This window comes from Vulpes vulpes, chromosome 9 (assembly GCF_048418805.1).
Source record: "Vulpes vulpes isolate BD-2025 chromosome 9, VulVul3, whole genome shotgun sequence".
Lineage (NCBI taxonomy): Eukaryota > Metazoa > Chordata > Mammalia > Carnivora > Canidae > Vulpes > Vulpes vulpes.
Genome location: NC_132788.1, coordinates 1,413,696 through 1,432,687, shown reverse-complemented (window position 1 = coordinate 1,432,687; position 18,992 = coordinate 1,413,696). Strand labels below are relative to the sequence as shown.

Genomic DNA, 18,992 nt, shown 5'->3' with positions numbered 1-18,992 from the left:
AGTATGTGCTCTAGGGAGTCAGTGTGTCCTGCAGGCTTGATGGAAGATATTGAGGTTGCCACAGTTGGGGAGCTCAGTTTTCTTTAAATGGCATATTTCTCAAACAAGAAGAATAAGTTTTAGATAAATCTCATATGCTATCTACAACCAACAATGATATATTGTGCCCTTGAAAATTAATGGGTTGATTTTAGTTTCAGTGCTTTATTCAGAATAAAATTTTTAGAAATGACTCTTCAGTCTTGGAAACAAATTGAGGTTTGCTGCACAGAAAGTTGGGAAATGGAGTAACTGGGTGATGGGCATTAAGCTGGGCATGTGATGTGATGAACACGGGTGTTACATGCAATTGATGATTTATTGAAAACTACATCTGAAACATGATGTAGCATATATTGGTTAACTGAATTAAAATTTTAAAAATACAATCATAAAAAGCCATTAACATAGTGAAATGAGGAAGTCCTGGTCCTCCATGCAACAGTGCCTTCGAGACACTGAAAGAGAATGTCATGATCTTACAAAAGTGATGATTACATGGCAATTGGTAAAAAGATAAAAAATTACAGACCTGTTCTGGAGTGTGGTCATATTCTCTTTTAAAAAGACAAATTATCTCATGTGCATGTTGGCCATGTCTATGTCTTCCTCTGTGAGATTTTTTAAATAATAAATTTATTTTTTATTGGTGTTCAATTTGCAAACATACAGAATAACACCCAGTTCTCATCCCATCAAGTGCCCCTGTCAGTGCCTGTCACCCATTCACCCCCACCCCCGCCCTCCTCCCCTTCCACCACCCCTAGTTCGTTTCCCAGAGTTAGGAGTCTCCCATGTTCTGTCTACCTTTCTGATTTTTCCTACCCATTTCTTCTCCCTTCCCTTCTATTCCCTTTAACTATTATTTATATTCCCCAAAAGAATGAGAAAATATAATGTTTGTCCTTCTCCGATTGACTCATTTCACTCAGCATAACACCCTCCAGTTCCATCCACATTGAAGCAAATGGTGGGTATTTGTCATTTCTAATGGCTGAGTAATATTCCATTGTATACATAAACCACATCTTCTTTATCCATTCATCTTTCGATGGACACTGAGGCTCCTTCCACAGTTTGACTATTGTGGACTTGCTGCTAGAAACATTGGGTGTAGGTGTCCCAGCGTTTCATTGCATCTGTGTATTTGGGGTAAATCCCCAACAGTGCAATTGCTGGGTCGTAGGGCAGGTCTATTTTTAACTCTTTCAGGAACCTCCACACAGTTTTCCAGAGTGGCTGCACCAGTTCACATTCCCACCAACAGTGTAAGATGGTTCCCTTACTCCACATCCTCTCCAACATTTGTGGTTTCCTGCCTTGTTAATTTTCCCCATTCTCACTGGTGTGAGGTGGGATCTCATTGTGGTTTTGATTTGTATTTCCCTGATGGCAAGTGATGCAGAGCATTTTCTCATGTGCATGTTGGCCATGTCTATGTCTTCCTCTGTGAGATTTCTGATCATGTCTTTTGCCCATTTCATGATTGGATTGTTTGTTTCTTTGCTGTTGAGTTTAATTAGTTTTTCATAGATCTTGGAAACTAGCCCTTTATCTGATATGTCATTTGCAAATGTCTTGTCCCATTGTGTAGGTTGTATTTTAGTTTTGTTGACTTTATCATTTGCTGTGCAAAAGCTTCTTATCTTGATGAAGTCCCAATAGTTCATTTTTGCTCTTGTTTCTTTTGCCTTCATGGATGTATCTTGTAAGAAGTTGCTGTGGCCGAGTTCAAAAAGGGTGTTGCCTGTGTTCTCCTCTAGGATTTTGATGGAATCTTGTCTCACATTTAGATCTTTCATCCATTTTGAGTTTATCTTTGTGTCTGGTGTAAGAGAATGGTCCAGTGTCATTCTTCTGCATGTGGATGTCCAGTGTTCCCAGCACCATTTATTGAAGAGACTGTCTTTCTTCCAGTGGAGAGTCTTTCCTCCTTTATCGAATATTAGTTGACCATAAAGTTGGTCCACTTCTGGATTCTCTATTCTGTTCCATTGATCTATGTGTCTGTTTTTGTGCCAGTACCACACTGTCTTGATGACCACAGCTTTGTAGTACAACCTGAGATCTGGCATTGTGATGCCCCAAGCTATGGTTTTCTTTTTAAAATTCCCCTGGCTATTCAGGGTCTTTTCTGATTCCACACAAATCTTAAAATAATTTGTTCCAACTCTCTGAAGAAAGTCCATGGTATTTTGATTGGGATTGCATTAAGCTCTGCCTCACTTGCCATCAGGAAAATACAAATGCTGAGTGAAATGAGTAAATCAGAGAAGGACAACCATTATATTTTCTCATTCTTTTGGGGAATATAAATAATAGTTAAAGGGAATAGAAGGGAAGGGAGAAGAAATGGGTAGGAAAAATCAGAAAGGGAGACAAAACATGAGAGACTCGTAACTCTGGGAAACGAACTAGGGGTGGTAGAAGAGGAGGAGGGCGGGGGTGGGGGTGAATGGGTGACGGGCACTGACGGGGGCACTTGACGGGATGAGCACTGGGTGTTATTCTGTATGTTGGAAAATTGAACATCAATAAAAAATAAATGCATTATGAAAGAAATAAAGTAAAATAATTTAAAAAAATAAAGACAAATTAATTAATTAATTAAAAGGCACATCCACCACTAGACCACCTCCTCTCCGAGTAGTTGTGGAGGTCGAAACCCTTGCCCTTCCACAGAGTAGGGACGGTGACTGAGGTAGAGAGGCATCCTCACTGCTCGCCAAACACTTTCTAAGCTCTTGTTTTTCAAACACATTTCAGTTTTATAAATTTGAAAAGCAACTTTTAATTGATCGTCTTCCAGGAACAGAAATGTATTCAGAGTGGTCTTCTCGCACTCCTGGAACACTCTTTGCTGTCGGGGACCAACAACAAACTGAGATGAACCCAAAGAGGATTGTTTCCTGACAGATCATTTCAGCTCACAGAAGAATGATACGCCTAAGGTGATAGGAAGCCGCGAGAAAATGTCTTTAGGCTCAGGACTTCACACTTGCCACTCCCGGGAGGACAGTACACGTAGGGCCACAGAGTTGGCTCTTAGTCTGCTCATTTCTTCTGTTCATCTTGGGGCCCCAAGAGACTTCTGGGCTTTGGTGCCTGGCCATGTAGGGGAGGGTGGGTCAGGAAAGCTTAGGGACAGGTGTACCCAGGAGAGCCAGAAGTCCCAATGCACTCCAGAGGTCAAAATACAAACAAGCTCTCTTAATTGGCCATTCAAGGCTCCAAGTCCCAGCTTTGTAGTTGGAAAGAACTTCCCAGCACAGTGGCCCCAAGATACACGTCCTTGTGCTGCTGCCTGGAGGATGCAACAAAACTCAGAAGCTGAGGTAAGCAAAGACCATTCTGTCCCCTGATTCTACCAGGACAAGGAGCTTCTAGAACCCGGAACTTAGGGCACTCATCTAGACTGTCCCTGGACCCTGAGGGCCCTCTCCTATCTCCTTCCCACTCTCTCTTCATTGCCCAGGAAGCCAGAGCTGAAGGAGGAGGGCTGGATTTCCTCGGCTCCCACTTCATTATCATCAGCACATGAGGGCCAGGAGCTCAGAGACCCTGGGAGAGCAGGTGCTGGCTGTGTGAGCTTCAACAGTCATGACCCTCACCTGGAGGAGGTAAGGGTCAAGGCAACCATCCCTCAGGGGTCCCAGGGTATGAAGGACACCGGTGTAAGGGAGGCATCAGAGCTATGGTAGACAGGAAGCGCTCAGGGCTTCCCTCGAGCTGAAGGGGTGACCCCACTCCTGCCCTGTCTTGGACTTCAGGGTCATTCCATCTGAAGGAACAGGTTTTCAATTCAATCAGAGGATTACAACACCAGGCTCCCTCGTGACCTGAAGTGCATTTCTCAGGCTCAAATCGTTATCTCCCCAGAGTACTGAGCACACACTTCGAAGGGACATGGCCACGGGGGGGGGGGGAGATACAGAAATAGTGTAGACCAAGGCCAGCCCTGGGAGCTCATGGCTCTGCAGGAAGGCAGACATGACAACAAAGACCGCAAGATATTGGGACACGGGCAGTGAGGTGGTGTGACCAGGCTGCTGATGGCACAAAGAGGAAACAGTCACATCAGAGAGGTGATGGAGAGGTAAAGATGGGAGACAGGAGAGCAGGTCACAGCGAAACAGTGCATGCGGGTGACAGACATTAGTGGCATAACCAGAGAATAGATAAATCCCAGCATGATGTCCCCTGTTGGATCCGGGGTCACCTGACATGGCCCCTCCTGGGTTCCTCTCCAGGATCCCTCCGCTGGGGGGGAAGCTGTCACTCATTTGTATTAGGGAGCAATATGACATGAGGGAGGGTGTGACTATTCCACACCGGGAGCTAGCCACCTGTTTGTTAAATGGGATTATTAGAGAGGAACGGGGTTGACTTCCAGGCTCTCTGTTCTGTTCCATCAACAGATGGTCAATCTGGTAATGCCACCATCATTTCATTGCCCCTACTTATGATTGTCTGTCGTGCAAATCCCCCCACGCTGTTTGTCTCCTCAAGAATGTCTTAGACACACTCAACTTTACACATTTCAGCACACAGTTAGGATCAGCTTTTCCAATTCCGCAATAAAAAAATCACTGGGATCACACTGACTCAGTTCTGTGTGGGGAGAACTGGCATCATTGCAATACTCAGTGTGCTGGTTGGGAACCTGCCGCATCCCACCATGTTACCTAATCTACTTTGGTTTCTCTCAACAGTTTTATGCATTCCTGGATTACAGACAACTTGGTGTCCGACATACGATAATTTTTATATGTTACTTAATTAGCTTTTGTTGGTAAGTTTGCATATATACTTGTAATTTAGATGGCATATTTTTTAAATTTTTCTTATAAAGTCCTTTTCAGATTTTGCCATTATGATTACATGTGCTCATAAAATAACATGGAAATTTGATCCTCTTCTATTATATTGAAGATATTGTATGATTATTTTATTAGATTTTGTCGTAATTAGGAGAAGTATCTTTTTTTACAGGGAAAGTCATCTAGTACTGGGATCTTTTATATGGAAAGATTTTAAAGAACTTCTTATATTTCTCAAACTATGGATCTCATATATCTTCTACTTCGTTGGGAGAATCCACTGGGCATGGATGATATCTTTCTAATAGTTTGCCATTTTTATCAACATTTCAAGTTATGAAAGCATTCTGTCACGATCCACTCCAATTCTAGGATCTCAGTGGTATCCTCCTTTCACTCCTGACATCAGAAATTTTTGCCTTTTCTCCTTCATCCTTCCAAAGTCTTGTCATCTTATCAGTCTTCCCAAATAATCATCTTTTGGTATAACATCTCTGGTGTGTTTCTGTTTACTGTTTAATGAAGTTGATTAATTACTTTCTTCCTTTCTATTTCCTTGGGATTTCATTCACTAATCTTTTATATTTTCAAATAAATACTGATTTGCTGTTTTTCTGCCTTTCTAGCATATGGATAGAAGCCTATAAATTTCCCTTTGAACACAGTCTTAAATGTATCCTGATAATATTTTTGTTGCTCATCTTACACAATTTTAAATTTCAAAATTATTGTTTAGACCTGCAGCTTACTTACATTTTATTTTGATATGTATATTTTTAATTGAAGTTCGATTTGCCAACACGTTTTTTAAAGATTTTATTTATTTATTCATGAGACACACACAGAGAGAGGCAGAGACACAGGAGAGGGAGAAGCAGGCTCCATGCAGGGAGCCTGATATGGGACTCGATCCCGGGTCTCCAGGATCACGCCCTGGGCCAAAGGCAGACGCTCAACCACTGAGCCACCCAGGCGTCCCCGATTTGCCAACATTTTATTTTATTTTATTTTTTTATTTTATTTTATTTTATTTTATTTTTTTAACGGTAGTGTTTGTATTTTTTTTAATTTATTTATGATAGTCACAGAGAGAGAGAGAAAGAGAGAGAGAGAAGCAGAGACACAGGCAGAGGGAGAAGCAGGCTCCATGCACCGGGAGCCCAATGTGGGATGTGATCCTGGGTCTCCAGGATTACGCCCTGGGCCAAAGGCAAGCGCCAAACCACTGCGCCACCCAGGGATCCCTTGCCAACATTTTAAATGAAAAAATACATGAGGATTTTAAAATGCTCTTTGTGACTTACTTTTGGTTTATTTTTTATAATAAATTTATTTTTTATTGGTGTTCAATTTACCAACATACAGAATAACACACAGTGTCATCCCCTCAAGTGCCCCCCTCAGTGCCAGTCACCCAGTCACCCCCACCCCCCACCCTCCTCCCCTTCCACCACCCCTAGTTTGTTTCTCAGAGTTAGGAGTCTCTCATGTTCTGTCTCCCTTTCTGATATTTCCCACACATTTCTTCTCCCTTCCCTTTTATTCCCTTTCACTATTATTTATATTCTCCAAATGAATGAGAACATATAATGTTTGTCCTTCTCTGATTGACTTACTTCACTCAGCATAATACTCTCCAGTTCCACCCACGTTGAAGCAAATGGTGGGTATTTGTCGTTACTTTTGGTTTAATTTAAATTGCACACAAATATATTTTATACACTTTGAATCCTTTGAAATTTGTTGAAAGCGGCTCTGTGTCCAGAATATAGTCACTGTGTATATATGTCCTTTGTAAACTTGAAAATAATGTACATGTAGTATACATAGACCACATCTTCTTTATCCATTCATCTTTCAATGGACACTGAGGCTCCTTCCACAGTTTGGCTATTGTGGACATTGCTGCTAGAAACATCGGGGTGCAGGTGTCCCGGCATTTCACTGCATCAGTATCTTTGGGGTAAATCCCCAGCAGTGCAATTGCTGGGTCCTAGGGCAGTTATTTTTTACAATGCAATATCACTCAGCCATTAGCAACGACAAATACCCACCATTTGCTTCGATGTGGATGGAACTGGAGGGTAGGATGTTGAGTGAAATAAGTCAATCGGAGAAGGACAAACATTATATGATCTCTTTCATTTGAAATATAAAAATTAGTGAAAGGAACTAAAGGGGAAAGGAGAGAAAATGAGTGAAAATATCAGTGAGGGTGACAAAACATGAGAGACACCTAAATTTAGGAAACGAACGAGGGGTAGTGGAATGGGAGGTGGGTGGGGGGGTTGAGGTGACTGGGTGATGGGCACTGACAGGGGCACTTGGCAGGATGAGCACTGGGTGTTATGCTATATGTTGGCAAATTGAACACCAATAGAAAAAAAAGAAAAAATAATGTACGTCCTCTGATGAATGGATTTGGTAGAGGTGATATATACATATAATGGACTATTACTCAGCCATAAAAGACCATGAAGTCTTGCCATTTACAACAACATGGGTGGATATAGAGGGTATTATGCTAAATGAAAGTAGTCAGAAAAAGAGAATTATCATATGATCTCACTTATGTGTGGAATTTATGAAACAAAACGAATGAACATGGAAGAAGAAAGGAGAGACGCAAACCAGAAAACAGACTCTAAACTACAGAGAACACACTGAGGGTAAGAGAGGGAGGTGGGCAGCGGGGGGTGGGTGGGGACAAGGTGATAGGGATGAAGGAGAGCACCTGTTGTGATGAGCAGCACTAGGTGCTCTATGGAAGGGCTGAATCACTATACTGTAAACCTGAAACCAATATTATACTCTGATAACTATACTGGACTTTAAACAATTCTTTTTTTTAAAAAAGGAAAACAAAGAATATACATTCTGCCATTGGGTGCTGTGCTCCATTAGGTTATGGTCACTACGTTACTGCCTAAACGTTCCGTACCCAGGTTGAAATCTTGTGAGATTGTTCTATCAGTTCCAAGGGAGGGGGTTAAAATATCTCACATAGTTGTGGATTTGTACTTTTCTCCCGTAAGTGCCCAGTTTTGCTTTGTATATCCTGAGGCTCTTCTGGCAGGTGCTCACACGTTTAACACGGTTGCCCGTCTCGGGGGAACCAAATGTTTCTGGTCACTGTGAAGTGTCCTCTTCTCAACTGGCGCTTCCATCCTGAAGTGGGCTTTGGGGTTACTATAGCAACTGTGGTGTCGTGTGGATGTTTGGTGGAATGTTAGTTTGCTGTGTATGTTTCCATCACTTTGTTTTCAACACTTTATGTTTGCTTTTTTCTAATTGTTTTTATACCGTATGCTTAAGTTTTGTTTCTTCAACCTGCCAACTGGCACAGCTTTTCATTGGAAACTTTATTCCATTTATATTGTACAAGACACATGAGTCCTTCACATTATACAGGCGTATTTAAGGACGCCTGGATGGCTAAGTGGTTGAGCGTTTGCCTTCAGCTCAGGGTGTGCTCCTGGGTCCAGGGATCAAGTCCCTCATCGGGCTCCCCGCAAGGATCCTGTTTCTCCCTCTCTCAATGTCTCTGTCTCTCTGTGTATATGTCATGAATAAATCAATAAAACATAGTTAGGCTTTATGCATACCGTTCTTTTTAGTGCTTTTTATTTTTTTTCTCTCTTTATTTGATTTTTCACAGTCATTTAAAAAGTGTTATTCCACCTTTTCTTTATATTAGCTTGGAAATTTAACATTTGTTTTCTCTTTTTTTCTTTTGTTTTTTTTTTTAAATGAGGTAAATAAAGTACAACCTGCGTTATTGACTTAACCTACGTTAATATAGTTATTGGCTCCCTAAACAATGAGGAAACCCTTTTAACTCTACGTATTAACTCCCAATTACCTGTCTTTGGTGTGGTGTACTTTACTGTCTGCATTTTCAACCTGATGTGCACTGAATAAAATCTGTATTTATTTGGGGCCCTTTATCTTTTTTGTATACTTTTTATTGGAGTTCGATTTGCCAACATATAGCATAACACCCAGTTCTCATCCCGTCAAGTGCCCTCCTCAGAGCCCGTCACCCAGTCACCTCAACCCCCCACCCACCTCCCCTTCCATCACCTCTTGTTCGTTTCCCAGAGTTAGGAGGCTCTCATGTCTTGTCTCCCTCTCTGATATTTCCCACTCATTTTCTCTCCTTTCCCCTATAATCCCTTTCACTAATTTTTATATTCCCCGTATGAATGAGACCATATAATGTTTGTCCTTCTCCGATTGACTTACTTCACTGAGCGTAATCCCCTCCACGTCCCTCCACATTGAAGCTAATGGTGAGTATCTGTCATTTCTAGTGGCTGAGGAATATTCCATTGTATACATAGACCACAGCTTCTCTATCCATCATCTGTCGATGGACACCGAGGCTCCTTCCACAGTTTGGCTACTGTGGACATTGCTGCTAGAAACATCGGGGTGCAGGTGTCCCGGCGTTTCATTGCATCTGTATCTTTGGGGTAAATCCCCAGCAGTGCCATTGCTGGGTCATAGGGCAGGTCTATTTAAACTGTTTGAGGATCCTCCACACAGTTTTCCAGAGTGGCTGCACCAGTTCACATTCCCACCAACAGTGCAAGAGGGTTCCCCTACTCCACATCCTCTCCAACATCTGTTGTTTCCTGTCTTGTTAAGTTTCACCATTCTCACTAGTGTGAGGTGGGGTCTCCTTGTGGTTTTGATTTGTATTTCCCTGATGACAAGAGATGTGGAGCATTTTCTCATGTGCTTGTTGTCCATGTGTATGTCTTCTTAGGTGAAATTTATGTTCAATCTTTTGCCCATTTCACGATTGGATTGTCTGATTCTTTGCTGTTGAGTTTAATAAGTTCTTTATAGATCTTGGATACTAGCCCTTGATCTGATACATCATTTGCAAATATCTTCTCACATCTGTAGCTTGTCTTAAAAGACAAGCTTGTTGTTGTTGACTGTTTCTTTTACTGTGCAGAAGCTTTTAATCTTTTTTTATATGTTTTTAAATTTTTATTTATTTATGATAGTCAGAGAGAGAGAGAGAGAGAGAGAGAGAGGCAGAGACATAGGCAGAGGGAGAAGCAGGCTCCATGCACCGGGATCCCGACATGGGATTCGATCCTGGGTCTCCAGGATCGTGCCCTGGGCCAAAGGCAGGCACTAAACTACTGCACCACCCAGGGATCCCGAAGCTTTTTATCTTATTAAGTCCCAATAGTTCATTTTTGCTTTTCTTTCCCTTGCCTTCATAGATGGATCTTCAAGAAGTTGCTGTGGCCAAGTTCAAAAGGGGTGTTGCCTGTGTTCTCCTCTAGGATTTTGATGGATTCTTGTCTCACATTCTTTCTGCCATCACTGAGCTCCCCTCACCCCCAGGGTCAGTATCCTGCTACCTAAAGGTCACATCTGCTTCTCCTCCTGTGTGGGGACAAATTCTCTCCACTTAGTGTCATTTTATTTATTTTTCGATAAATACCTCTCTTTATTAAGGCTGTTCACAAACACATGGACATGAAACTAAGGCAGTAATGGATTACCTATCACACACACCAACTTCAATATTATCAACTGAGAGCTGATCATATCCAATCCCTCTAAACAGTGAGGACTTTAAAGAAAGACAACTCTAATATTACTATTATCCTTTAAACAATCATGACTTCTTAATATTGTAAAATTTCCATTTAGTGTTTTAATTGTCCTGATTGACTCCTTTTTCCTTTCTGGTGTGTTTTGGAACAGAATTCATAACATCCTTACACCGTGTTCTCATGATGCGTCTAATGTCTCTCATTCATTGGCTGCCTGTCCCTCTATTTTCATTTCAATATTATTACTCACCCTATTTATTGAACAAACAGGTTGTTTATCATGCATAGCTTCTCACAGACATCACAGATTTTGCTGACCTTGTCCCTGTAAGGTTGATTAGCATATTCTGTTGCTCCTTATTTTTCCTGTAAACTCGTAGGTCTAAAGGCTCAGTCTGACTCACAATTGATTTTCTGGCAGGAATATTTCATAAGTGTTGTGTGTACCTCCACTGAGAGGTCCACCTGGCTGCATCTCTTGTTTTGTAATCTTAGTGGCCATGAATAATCTTACCTGAATTTGTTGTCTCATTATGGGTTTATCAGACGATAATATTCAAATTCCATAATTCAATTTTTATTTATTAGTTGCAGGATTGTATAAAGGAAAAATCACTCTAAACATTTACTTCCTCACTGTGAGGGTCACTGTGTGAGGGTCACAGCATCACCTTCTAAAGATAGCCAAAGAAGGGACTTTTTCTTCAACATTATGAACAAGTGTGGCCTTTCATTTTTTATTATATCCACTGTGTTCAATTCTCTGGTTCTAGAAGAGTTTCATCACAAAAAGTTACAAGTACTCTCCCATCCCTCTCTCCCAACCATATTTTGGCAAACAAATCCACTTCTGTCCCTCTTCTGCACATTTTATATAAATGGACTTATAGAATATTCAGGCTTTTGTGTCTAGCTTCATTTACTCAGCATAATGTTTTCAAGGCTCATCCATGCTCTGTCTTGTAGTAGATCATTATTCCTTTTGGGGCTCCAGGTCGATCACATAGCTCAGCATCGGGCTGTTGATTTGGGCTCAGGTCATGATCTCAGGGTTGGGAGTCAAGCCCCATATTGGACTCCATGCTGGGCATGGATCCTACTTAAGATTCCCCCTCTCCCCTTATCTCCTTTTGCCCCTCTTCCAGCTCACCTGTACACTCCCTCTCAGACCCCCCCCCCCACACACACACGAGAACTTTATTTCTTTTCTAGATGAATATTGTTCCACTGTATGAATATTTCACATTTTGTTTATCTCTTCACCATTTCATGGGCATTTGGCTTGCATTTACTTTTAGCTCTTATGAATATTGCTATTATGAACATTTGTGTACAGGCTTTTATGTGAACACGTATTGTCATTTCTTTTGGTCACATACCTACATGTGGATTAGGGTACATCATAGGGAAACCCTGTGTCTATCTGAGGGATGGCAAGACTACTTTCTACTGAGGCTGTGCCACTCTTATATTTGTACCGGCAGTGAGTGAAGGTTCTAATGTCCAAATTCTCACCAACACTTGTTCTTCTCTATCTTTAAAAATAATTGTAGCCATTCTAACTAACAAAGTGGAATCTCATGGTGGTTTTGACCCACAGTTCCCTAACAACTAATGACATTGAGTATCTTCTCTTATACTTATTGGCAAGTTGTACATTTTCTTTGGAGAAATGTCCATGCAAGTCTTGGCCATTTTAAAATTTGTCTCTGTTTTTGTTGCAGAGTTGGAAAAGTTCTGTGTATTCCATCGATACTAGATTCCTATGAGTTATGTAATTTGTCAAAATTTTGTTCCATATGGGTTTTGTTTCATCTTCTTGATAGTGTCCTTCAATGTGCAAGATCAATTTGTCTATTTCATTTTATTTTTTATATTTATTTTTTATTTTTAAACGTTTATTTATTTATTTTGAGAGATGGAGAGAGCTTGGAGAGAAGGGGGAGAGACAGATGCGAGACAGAGAATCCCAGGCAGACTCCTTGCTGGGTGTGGAGCCAGACTTGGAACTCGATCTCACGAGCCTGAGATCATAACCTGAGCCAAAATCAAGAGTATGAGCCACCCTGGCACCCCCACATTGCAACTTCATTTTGCATTTCACAGACAATTAATGATGTTAAGCATTGCTTTCTTTTTTAATGTATTTAATTAAATACATAAAGAAAAATTCAATTTATTAGTTCATGTGTTTATGACAAATCCACAGGGTTAAATAACCACTACCACAGTCAAGGTACAGTATAGTTCTATCTCCCCCCAAAATTTCTCTGATGCTGTACCTTTGTAACCAGAACCTCTCCTACATTTATACTTAATGTAATTATCAAATATGATTAGTTTATATATACCAATATGCCATGGTTTTCAGTTTTTCTTTCTACTCTTTGTTATTTTTCTTCCTTTCACATTATTATGGAATAATCTAGCATGTTCCTAAATTCAATTTTATTTCTACTATTGGTATTTTAGCTATATGTTCTTGTGTTTACCTAGCAGTTGCACTAGCGTTTATAATATGCATCTTTAATCTAGTAGTCTATTTTCAACTAATCCTATAACCATTGTATAAAGTAATAACATTCTCAGAGCATACTTCTATTTCTCCCCTCCCATTCTTTAACCCATTCTTTCATATATGTTATTTCTATATATGTATGAAATCCTACAATACGGGGGTGTCTGAGTGGCTCAGTTGGCTAAGCTCCGACTCTTCATGTTGGCTCAGGTCGGAAACTAAAAGTCATGAGATTGAGCCCTGCATTGGGCTCCCCACTGAACGTGGAGCCTGACTGGGACTGTCTGCCTCTTCCTCTGCTCCTTCCCCTGTGCACAAGCTCTCTCACTCTCTGTCTGTAAACAAACAAAAAAACCTACAACAAATATTAGTTTTAAAACAACTGTCTTTAAATTTTTTAACCTTTTATTTTCAGGCTGTAGGTGTCCTTATGTCTAAAATAAGTCTCTTGTAGACAGCAAATAGATGAGTCCTGCTTTTTTATCCAGTCTGAAACCCTGCGCCTTTTGATGGGATCATTAAGCCCATTCACGTTCAGAGTTACTATTGAAAGATATGAGTTTAGTGTTATCATGATACCTATTCAGTCCCTGTTTTTGTGGATTGTTCCATTGGACTTCTTCTTAAAGAGGAATTTTAAGAGATCCCCTTAAAATTTCTTGCAGAGCTGGTTTGGTGGTCACATATTCTTTCAGTTCTTACCTGTCTTGGAAGCTCTTTATCTCTCCTTCTATTCTAAATGAGAGAGCTTCCACATTTCTGCTAAAATTCTTAGTCTCATCTTTTAATAACTTTAAAGTTCATGTGTGCTAACTCCAAAACCAAAGACTCTTTTGGTTTTTCTATTGCTTCTGTTCTTTAAGTTCATAATACAATACTTAAATTCAGCATTATTTTTTTTAAAGATTTATTTATTTATTCATGAGAGACACAGACTGAGAGAGGAAGCAGAGACACAGGCAGAGGGAGAAGCAGGCTCCTCACAGGGACCCTGATGCGGGACTTATTCCCGGATACTGGGATCAGGACCCAGGCCGAAGGCAGGTGCCCAACCACTGAGCCATCCAGGCAACACTGTCTGGCATTATTTAATCAGAACTTTTATAGATAATATCTGCCATCTAAGATGTGTCTTCCTCCGGAGATATGTTTATTTTTTCAAGGTGTCAGAGGCACTAGCACCCAGATCACATCTTGATACAGTTTCAGTGATTGAAATGGTCAGAAGCTGAGCTGCATTCCTACTCCTGATTTATCTCACTCCCATGGTGCAACCTGCCTGTCCCTAGTAACCAACCACTGTCAGCATTAGCTCTGCAAGTCCGACAAAACCTCACTGCTCAGCCGCCTGGCCTCTCAGATTCCTCTTCAAAATGGCTATGTCTCAAGGGAAAAAGAAACTCTGAGTAATGAAATCCCTGGGCCTCTGTGTATATTGAATTTTGTTTAGTAATTCTTTACTAAATCATTAATTCCCTTATACCTTCAATCACATTTTGTTTTTTTGTTGTATATGTTTCCTAAATAGACTTCAGCAGAAATTCAGCTTAATCTGCTAATACTGGACCAGTAATTACCCTGGTGAGAAGTAAGGCTCATGAAATCCCACAGTAATGAAAACCTCTCCAAGGTCTACATTCAAGATTTTGTGCTGGAGGGATTTGGGGGTGGCCTGGTGACCCAGGTGCTACTCTTCACTCTGTTTCTGGCCCTGTACATGGTGACTTTGGTGGGGAACATCCTCATGATCATCATAATTACCCTGGATGCCCGCCTGCACTCCCCAATGTACTTCTTTCTCAAGAACCTCTCCTTTGTGGACTTGTGCTACTCATCTGTGATCGCCCCCAATGCACTGGCCAACTTCTTCTCCTCATCCAAGGTCATCACCTTTGCAGGATGTGCCACCCAGTTTTTCTTTATCTCCCTGATGGCAACCACTGAATGCTTCCTCCTGGGTGTCATGGCCTACGACCGCTTCATGGCCATCTGTAGCCCCTTGAGCTACCCGAGCACCATGTGCCAGTCTGCCTGCATTCGCCTGGTGCTGGGCGCCTACTGTGGAGGCTGCTTCAACTCTGTTGTGCAGACCAGCTTCACATTCCACCTCCCATTCTGCAGCTCCAACCGCATCAACCACTTCTTCTGTGATGTGCCCCCTCTGCTCCAGATCGCCTGTGGCAACACGGCCATCAATGAACTTCTCTTGTTTGGCATCTGTGGGCTCATCATTGTGGGGGTGACATTTGTGATCCTCATCTCCTATGGCTACATCACAGTGACCATCCTGAGGATGCGCTCAGGAACTGGGAGACACAAGATCTTCTCCACCTGTGGCTCCCACATGACTGTAGTGACTCTCTTTTTTGGGACTCTCTTTGTCATGTATGCCCAGCCAGGAGCAATTGAGTCCATGGAGCAGGGCAAGGTGGTCTCTGTCTTCTACACGCTGGTCATCCCAATGCTCAATCCTCTCATCTACAGTCTGCGAAACAAGGATGTGAAGGAGGCTGTGCAGAGGCTGGGGCAGATACACAGAGCCATGTGAAGTATGTGCTCTAGGGAGTCAGTGTGTCCTGCAGGCTTGATGGAAGATATTGAGGTTGCCACAGATGTGGAGCTCAGTTTTTTTAACTGGCATATTTCTCAAAAAGGAGGAATAAGCTTTAGATAAATGCCATATGCTATCTACAACCAACAATGATATATTGTGCCCTTGAAAATTAATTAATGGGTAGATCTTAGTTTAAGTGCTCTTTTCAGAATAAAATTTTTAGAAATGACTCCTCAGTCTTGGAACAAACTGAGGGTTACTGGACAGAAGGGTCTGGGGAATGGGGTAACTGGGTGATGGGCATTAAGCTGGGCCTGTGATGTGATGAACACGGGTGTTATATTCAATTGATGAATTTTTGAAAACTACATCTGAAACATGCTATAGCATATATTGGCTAACTGAATTAAATTTTTAAAAGTACGATAGTAAATAGCCACTCACATAGTTAAAAGAAGAACTCCTGGTCCCCCACACATCAGTGCACTCGAGACCCTGAAAGAGAATATCATGATCTTACTAAGGTTATGATTACATGGCAATGGGTAAAAAGATTTTTAAAAATGCAGACCTGTTGTGCGGTGTGGTCTTATTCTCTTAAAAAAAGACAAATTAGTAAAAGACACATCCACCACTAGACCACCTCCTCTCCTAGTAGTTGTGGAGGTCGAAACCCTTGCCCTTCCACAGAGTAGGGACGGTGACTGAGGTAAATAGAGAGGCATCCTCACTGCTCGCCAAACACTTCATAAGTTCTTGCTTTTCAAACACATTTCAGTTTTATAAATTTGAAAAGCAACTTTTAATTGATCCTCTTCCAGAACAGAAATGTATTCAGGGTGGTCCTCTCCCACTCTTGGATCACTCTTTGCTGTCGGGGGACCAACAACAAACTGAGATGAACCCAAAGAGGATTGTTTCCTGACAGATCATTTCAGCTCACAGAAGAATGATACGCCTAAGGTGATAGTAGGAAGCCGCGAGAAAATGTCTTTAGGCTCAGGACGTCACACTTGCCACTCCCGGGAGGACAGTACACGTTAGGGCCACAGAGTCAGCTCTTAGTCTGCTCATATCTTCTGTTTATCTTGGGGCCCCAAGAGACTTCTGGGCTTCGGTGCCTGGCCAAGTAGGGGAGGGTGGGTCAGATAAAGCTTAGGAACAGGGGTACCCAGGAGAGCCAGAGGTCCCAATGCACTCCAGAGGCCAAAACACAAACAAGCTCACTTAATTGGCCATTTAAGGCTCCAAGTCCCAGCCAACAGGTGGAGAGAATTTCCCAGCACAGTGACCCCAAGATACAGGTCCTTGTGCTGCTGCCTGGAGGATGCAACAAACCTCAGAAGCTGAGGTGAGCAGAGACCATTCTGTCCCCTGATTCTACCAGGACAAGGAGCTTGCAGAAGCCAGAACATGGGGCACCGATCTAGACTGTCCCTGGACCCTGAGGGCCCTCTCCTATCCCCTTCCCACTCTCTCTTCATTGCCCAGGAAGCCAGAGCTGAAGGAGGAGGGCTGGCATTCCTCATCTCACACTTCATTATCATCAGCACATGAGGGCCAGGAGCTCAGAGACCCTGGGAGAGCAGGTGATGGCTGTGTGATACTTAGCAGTCATGACCCTCACCTGGAAGAGGTAAGGGTCAAGGCAGCCATCCCTAGGGGTCACAGGATATGAAGGACACAGTGTGTGTAAGGGAGGCATCAGAGCTATGGTAGATTGGAAGAGAAGCTCTCAGAGCTTGCCTCAGCACCTGAAGGGGTGACCCCACTCCTCCCCTGGCCAGCACTGCCTTGGGCTTCAGGGTCATTCCATCTGAAGGAGCAGGTTTTCAATACAATCAGAGGATCACAGCACCAGGCTCCTTCATAACCTGATGTGCATTTCTTAGGCTCAAATCATTAGCTCCCCAGAGTACTGAGCACACTTCTAAGGGTCATGGCCACGGGGTGGGAGATGCAGAAATAGCATAGACCAAGGCCAGACCTGGGAGCTCATGGCTCTGTAGGAAGGCAGACATGACAACAAACACCTGCAATTTGTTAGGACATGGGCAGTGACTGGGGGGGGAGCAGGCGGCTAATGGCTCAAAGGAGGAAACGGTCACATCAGAGAGGTGATGGAGAGCCAATGGAAGAAGGGAGAGCAGGTCACACACAGAAGTTGGAGGGAGGAAGACAGACATTCATGACAGAAGGAGAGAATCAGAGAATTGCGAAGCATGACGTCCCCTCCTGGAGCTGAGGTCATCAGAGAAGACCCTTCTGGGTTCCTCTCCAGGATTCCTCAGCTGGTCAGGAATCTGTCACTCATTTGTATTAGGGAGCAATATGACCTGAGGGAGAATTTGGTGACTCTGCCCAGGGAGCTCTGTGGGGATGCAAAGCAGGGAATGGACAGGCTGGAGCTCATTATGAAACCATGGTGGCTTTTCAGATGGAGATTAGAAAGGTCTGGTGTTGACAAGTGAGAAGGCAGGAGGCAAGGACAGTGAATGCACTTAGAATGTCAGGTGACAGCCCAGGATGGGCAAGGGAGAGGGTGGACGGTGTCCCGGCTGGCTCCTGGTGGTGATCTCCTCCACCTGGACCTGAGCAAGCAGTTTTGAACAGGATGACTTGGGTCCATGGGGACCAGCTGCCCTTGGAAGTCCAGGCTCTGAGAGTGAGTGACCTGAGCCTGACCTGTGATGAGCAGCTGTTCTCAGGCTGCGGTCCAGGGTCAGCATCATGCTGCTTCCTGTTTACCGTTGTCTAGTTCTCTGCCAGACAACACACCACGACTCATTAGTGCAGCCATGGTACTAACGCTGCTGACAATAGCCGCCCCGTAGTCTCCCTGTGCACCTGTGCACACTTCCTGAGGGAAAGTGAAGACACAGGTGAGGACGGGGATCCTCTACATCAGTAGAAAATGACAAGCGTGTCCTGATTTACACTCCCTTCCAGAGGCTCCCGTCCTCAACTCTGCTGGTTACTGCCCCTCTGCTTAGATTGAGACATTTGGGCGGGTGTGCAGGAGGACGTGTCTAACGTGGGAACTTGCTTTCTCCTGATGATTAGCAGGATTGTGCACATTTTCAAACATGTACAGCACATTTGACTCCTCTCCTCTGTGCATCACTTGTGTGAATCTCTCACCTGTATTTGTACAGGGTTGTCTTATTCTTGCGTCAAGGATTATTTATATATCCTGCAGACAAGTCGGTTTCCCGTCATGTATTGCAGTGTGCCTTCCCAAGCTGTGCTCTGCCTTGACACACTCTGCAGACTGTTTCGATTTTCATGTAGTTCTATCCACAAGGTATTTCCTTTGTGCTTTAGTCCCTTTTGCTCCCTGCACAGGACGTTTCGGAGGTGCTTTCCTGTTCGAGGACCTGGAGGGTCTCCTCCACTGTCTTCACTCTTACACTTTCAAACTTACATCTGCATTCAGCCTGGACTGTTTTGTGTGTCTAGTATGAGGAAAGGGCCATTCT

General features: G+C 42.8%; 1 protein-coding gene across 1 annotated transcript; it reads left to right on the top strand.

Moving 5' to 3' along the window:
- Nucleotides 1-14,556: 14,556 nt before the first annotated feature.
- Nucleotides 14,557-15,507, top strand: LOC112911221 (olfactory receptor 9S13-like). Its single transcript, XM_025987663.2, has one exon. The coding sequence runs from the start codon at nucleotides 14,557-14,559 to the stop codon at nucleotides 15,505-15,507; it is 951 nt and encodes a 316-aa protein (XP_025843448.2).
- Nucleotides 15,508-18,992: the final 3,485 nt, after the last annotated feature.

What these genes read in the sequence shown, in the direction of transcription:
- LOC112911221 (XM_025987663.2), top strand. Translation starts at nt 14,557, where the DNA reads ATGAAATCCCACAGTAATGAAAACCTCTCCAAGGTCTACATTCAAGAT.